The sequence below is a fragment of the Salvelinus fontinalis genome, chromosome 12 (genome assembly GCF_029448725.1).
Source record: "Salvelinus fontinalis isolate EN_2023a chromosome 12, ASM2944872v1, whole genome shotgun sequence".
In the NCBI taxonomy this organism is placed as follows: domain Eukaryota; kingdom Metazoa; phylum Chordata; class Actinopteri; order Salmoniformes; family Salmonidae; genus Salvelinus; species Salvelinus fontinalis.
Genome location: NC_074676.1, coordinates 57,833,981 through 57,839,980, shown reverse-complemented (window position 1 = coordinate 57,839,980; position 6,000 = coordinate 57,833,981). Strand labels below are relative to the sequence as shown.

Genomic DNA, 6,000 nt, shown 5'->3' with positions numbered 1-6,000 from the left:
TGTACAGAGTTAAACTATAGACTGTACAGAGAGTTAAACTATAGACTGTACAGACAGTTAAACTATAGACTGTACAGAGTTAAACTATAGGCTGTACAGAGTTAAACTATAGACTGTACAGAGAGTTAAACTATAGACTGTACAGAGAGTTAAACTATAGACTGTACAGACAGTTAAACTATAGACTGTACAGAGAGTTAAACTATAGACTGTACAGAGTTAAACTATAGACTGTAGAGAGAGTTAAACTATAGACTGTACAGAGTTAAACTATAGACTGTATAGAGAGTTAAACTATAGACTGTATAGAGAGTTAAACTATAGACTGTACAGAGTTAAACTATAGACTGTACAGAGAGTTAAACTATAGACTGTACAGAGTTAAACTATAGACTGTACAGAGTTAAACTATAGACTGTACAGAGAGTTAAACTATAGACTGTACAGAGAGTTAAACTATAGACTGTACAGAGTTAAACTATAGACTGTACAGAGAGTTAAACTATAGACTGTATAAAGAGTTAAACTATAGACTGTACAGAGTTAAACTATAGACTGTAGAGAGAGTTAAACTATAGACTGTATAGAGTTAAACTATAGACTGTATAAATAGTTAAACTATAGACTGTATAAATAGTTAAACTATAGACTGTATAAAGAGTTAAACTATGGACTGTATAAAGAGTTAAACTATAGACTGCACAGAGAGTTAAACTATAGACTGTAGAGAGAGTTAAACTATAGACTGTATAAATAGTTAAACTATAGACTGTATAAATAGTTAAACTATAGACTGTATAAATAGTTAAACTATAGACTGTATAAATAGTTAAACTATAGACTGTACAGAGTTAAACTATAGACTGTATAGAGAGTTAAACTATAGACTGTACAGAGAGTTAAACTATAGACTGTACAGAGAGTTAAACTATAGACTGTACAGAGAGTTAAACTATAGACTGTACAGAGTTAAACTATAGACTGTATAGAGAGTTAAACTATAGACTGTATAAATAGTTAAACTATAGACTGTACAGAGAGTTAAACTATAGACTGTATAAATAGTTAAACTATAGACTGTACAGAGAGTTAAACTATAGACTGTACAGAGAGTTAAACTATAGACTGTACAGAGAGTTAAACTATAGACTGTACAGAGAGTTAAACTATAGACTATATAGAGAGTTAAACTGCTGTAGACTATAAGAGAGTTAAACTATAGACTGCATGTAGATTCCCTCTCTGTGCTGGTGTAACATAGTTAGAAATGCATCCCTTGTTTATCCTAAATGTATGTTACCCTGAGTTTATCCTACCCTGAGTTTATCCTACCCTGAGGTTATCCTACCCTGAGTTTATCCTACCCTGAGTTTATCCTACCCTGAGTTATCCTACCCTGAGTTATCCTACCCTGAGTTTATCCTACCCTGATTTCATCCTACCCTGAGTTTATCCTACCCTGAGTTATCCTACCCTGAGTTTATCCTACCCTGATTTCATCCTACCCTGAGTTTATCCTACCCTGAGTTTATCCTACCCTGAGTTATCCTACCCTGAGTTTATCCTACCCTGATTTCATCCTACCCTGAGTTTATCCTACCCTGATTTCATCCTACCCTGAGTTTATCCTACCCTGATTTCATCCTACCCTGAGTTTATCCTACCCTGAGTTTATCCTACCCTGAGTTTATCCTACCCTGAATTTAAATTAAGAAAATGTGATGAGTGAACTATGGTTATTGAGTGCTCTAATCTATTCCCTGTCTGTTCTGCCTATCCTGATGACATTGACCATCCCCCCCCCCCCCCCCCCCCCCCCATAGGGCCCCTCCCCCCTCAGAACCTGTCTTTGGCACATGTGACCTCCAACTCTGCCCTGGTGACGTGGGACTACCATCCCAGGAACCTGCCAGACGGCTTCGTGGTCAATGTGACACGAGGCCTGAGCACCCGGAGTCGTTTCCTACCCAATGGGAAGTTAGAGACGTATACTCTGAGAGAGCTTTCTCCGGGACAGCACTACCACCTAGTCCTCATGGCTGTTAGGAACACAGGGCAGGAACAGATTCACAGTGTACCACAACACCTGGCCTTCACCACATGTGAGTGCTCTGTTACCACTATCGTACTACGAGCTTCTGCTATAACATGCCCATTCAATAGGACTGAGATTTCACATTGTTAAGCTCTGGGGACACACCAGAATGAGACAGGAACCAACTCAACACTTTTACGATCTGGGACTGTCTTTTTTGGCTGTTTCAGTCCTTTGGACAGAAAGCCCTCAGTCTGGTTCCTTTCTAGGTTTCTTCCTATAAGAACTGGCTATATAAGGGCTATATAGGGCTATATAAGGGCTATATAGGGCTATATAAGGGCTATATAAGGGCTATATAAGGGCTATATAGGGCTATATAAGGGCTATATAGGGCTATATAAGGGCTATATAAGGGCTATATGGGGGCTATATGGGGCTAGATAAGGGCTATATAAGGGCTATATAGGGCTATATAAGGGCTATATAGGGCTATATAAGGGCTATATGGGGCTATATGGGGCTATATAAGGGCTATATAAGGGCTATATGGGGCTATATAGGGCTATATAAGGGCTATATAGGGCTATATAAGGGCTATATAGGGGCAATATAAGGGCTATATAGGGCTATATAAGGGCTACATAAGGGCTATATAGGGCTATATAAGGGCTATATAAATAAATTTGATTTGATTTGATTCCTAGGTTCCTGCCTTCTAGGGAGTTTTTCCTTGCCGCTATGCTTCTGCTTGCTCTGTGTGGTTTTAGGCTGGGTATCTGTAAAGCACTGTGTGGTTTTAGGCTGGGTATCTGTAAAGCACTGTGTGGTTTTAGGCTGGGTATCTGTAAAGCTCTTTGTGGTTTTAGGCTGGGTATCTGTAAAGCACTGTGTGGTTTTAGGCTAGGTATCTGTAAAGCACTGTGTGGTTTTAGGCTGGGTATCTGTAAAGCACTGTGTGGTTTTAGGCTGGGTATCTGTAAAGCACTGTGTGGTTTTAGGCTGGGTATCTGTGAAGCACTGTGTGGTTTTAGGCTGGGTATCTGTAAAGCACTGTGTGGTTTTAGGCTGGGTATCTGTAAAGCACTGTGTGGTTTTAGGCTGGGTATCTGTAAAGCACTGTGTGGTTTTAGGCTGGGTATCTGTAAAGCACTGTGTGGTTTTAGGCTGGGTATCTGTAAAGCACGGTGTGGTTTTAGGCTAGGTATCTGTAAAGCACTGTGTGGTTTTAGGCTGGGTATCTGTAAAGCACTGTGTGTTTTTAGGCTGGGTATCTGTAAAGCACTGTGTGGTTTTAGGCTAGGTATCTGTAAAGCACTGTGTGGTTTTAGGCTAGGTATCTGTAAAGCACTGTGTGGTTTTAGGCTGGGTATCTGTAAAGCACTGTGTGGTTTTAGGCTGGGTATCTGTAAAACACTGTGTGGTTTTAGGCTGGGTATCTGTAAAGCTCTGTGTGGTTTTAGGCTGGGTATCTGTAAAGCACTGTGTGGTTTTAGGCTGGGTATCTGTAAAGCTCTGTGTGGTTTTAGGCAGGGTATCTGTAAAGCACTGTGTGGTTTTAGGCTGGGTATCTGTAAAGCACTGTGTGGTTTTAGGCTGGGTATCTGTAAAGCACTGTGTGGTTTTAGGCTGGGTATGTGTAAAACACTGTGTGGTTTTAGGCAGGGTATCTGTAAAGCACTGTGTGGTTTTAGGCTGGGTATCTGTAAAGCACTGTGTGGTTTTAGGCAGGGTATCTGTAAAACACTGTGTGGTTTTAGGCTGGGTATCTGTAAAGCACTGTGTGGTTTTAGGCTGGGTATCTGTAAAGCACTGTGTGGTTTTAGGCTGGGTATCTGTAAAACACTGTGTGGTTTTAGGCTGGGTATCTGTAAAACACTGTGTGGTTTTAGGCTGGGTATCTGTAAAGCTCTGTGTGGTTTTAGGCTGGGTATCTGTAAAGCACTGTGTGGTTTTAGTCTGGGTATCTGTAAAGCACTGTGTGGTTTTAGGCTGGGTATCTGTGAAGCACTGTGTGGTTTTAGGCTGGGTATCTGTAAAGCACTGTGTGGTTTTAGGCTGGGTATCTGTAAAGCACTGTGTGGTTTTAGGCTGGGTATCTGTAAAGCACTGTGTGGTTTTAGGCTGGGTATCTGTAAAGCACTGTGTGGTTTTAGGCTGGGTATCTGTAAAGCACTGTGTGGTTTTAGGCTGGGTATCTGTAAAGCACTGTGTGGTTTTAGGCTGGGTATCTGTGAAGCACTGTGTGGTTTTAGGCTGGGTATCTGTAAAGCACTGTGTGGTTTTAGGCTGGGTATCTGTAAAGCACTGTGTGGTTTTAGGCTGGGTATCTGTAAAGCACTGTGTGGTTTTAGGCTGGGTATCTGTAAAGCACTGTGTGGTTTTAGGCTGGGTATCTGTAAAGCACGGTGTGGTTTTAGGCTAGGTATCTGTAAAGCACTGTGTGGTTTTAGGCTGGGTATCTGTAAAGCACTGTGTGTTTTTAGGCTGGGTATCTGTAAAGCACTGTGTGGTTTTAGGCTAGGTATCTGTAAAGCACTGTGTGGTTTTAGGCTAGGTATCTGTAAAGCACTGTGTGGTTTTAGGCTGGGTATCTGTAAAGCACTGTGTGGTTTTAGGCTGGGTATCTGTAAAACACTGTGTGGTTTTAGGCTGGGTATCTGTAAAGCTCTGTGTGGTTTTAGGCTGGGTATCTGTAAAGCACTGTGTGGTTTTAGGCTGGGTATCTGTAAAGCTCTGTGTGGTTTTAGGCAGGGTATCTGTAAAGCACTGTGTGGTTTTAGGCTGGGTATCTGTAAAGCACTGTGTGGTTTTAGGCTGGGTATCTGTAAAGCACTGTGTGGTTTTAGGCTGGGTATGTGTAAAACACTGTGTGGTTTTAGGCAGGGTATCTGTAAAGCACTGTGTGGTTTTAGGCTGGGTATCTGTAAAGCACTGTGTGGTTTTAGGCAGGGTATCTGTAAAACACTGTGTGGTTTTAGGCTGGGTATCTGTAAAGCACTGTGTGGTTTTAGGCTGGGTATCTGTAAAGCACTGTGTGGTTTTAGGCTGGGTATCTGTAAAACACTGTGTGGTTTTAGGCTGGGTATCTGTAAAACACTGTGTGGTTTTAGGCTGGGTATCTGTAAAGCTCTGTGTGGTTTTAGGCTGGGTATCTGTAAAGCACTGTGTGGTTTTAGTCTGGGTATCTGTAAAGCACTGTGTGGTTTTAGTCTGGGTATCTGTAAAGCACTGTGTGGTTTTAGGCTGGGTATCTGTAAAACACTGTGTGGTTTTAGGCTGGGTATCTGTAAAGCTCTGTGTGGTTTTAGGCTGGGTATCTGTAAAACACTGTGTGGTTTTAGGCTGGGTATCTGTAAAGCTCTGTGTGGTTTTAGGCAGGGTATCTGTAAAGCACTGTGTGGTTTTAGGCTGGGTATCTGTAAAGCACTGTGTGGTTTTAGGCTGGGTATCTGTAAAGCACTGTGTGGTTTTAGGCTGGGTATGTGTAAAACACTGTGTGGTTTTAGGCAGGGTATCTGTAAAGCACTGTGTGGTTTTAGGCTGGGTATCTGTAAAGCACTGTGTGGTTTTAGGCAGGGTATCTGTAAAACACTGTGTGGTTTTAGGCTGGGTATCTGTAAAGCACTGTGTGGTTTTAGGCTGGGTATCTGTAAAGCACTGTGTGGTTTTAGGCTGGGTATCTGTAAAACACTGTGTGGTTTTAGGCTGGGTATCTGTAAAGCTCTGTGTGGTTTTAGGCTGGGTATCTGTAAAGCACTGTGTGGTTTTAGTCTGGGTATCTGTAAAGCACTGTGTGGTTTTAGTCTGGGTATCTGTAAAGCACTGTGTGGTTTTAGGCTGGGTATCTGTAAAGCTCTGTGTGGTTTTAGGCTGGGTATCTGTAAAGCACTGTGTGGTTTTAGGCTGGGTATCTGTAAAGCACTGTGTGGTTTTAGGCTGGGTATCTGTAAAGCACTGTGTGG

General features: G+C 41.9%; 1 protein-coding gene across 3 annotated transcripts in view; it reads left to right on the top strand.

The window, feature by feature from the left end:
- LOC129867633 (sushi, nidogen and EGF-like domain-containing protein 1) overlaps positions 1–6,000 on the top strand; it is a 115,194-nt gene that overhangs the window by 77,980 nt on the left and 31,214 nt on the right. For all 3 annotated transcript variants that reach the window (XM_055941160.1, XM_055941158.1, XM_055941159.1), the window contains one exon: positions 1,824–2,102. In XM_055941160.1, coding sequence (XP_055797135.1) covers positions 1,824–2,102 — 279 coding nt within the window. The remainder of the gene's footprint in view (positions 1–1,823; positions 2,103–6,000) is intronic.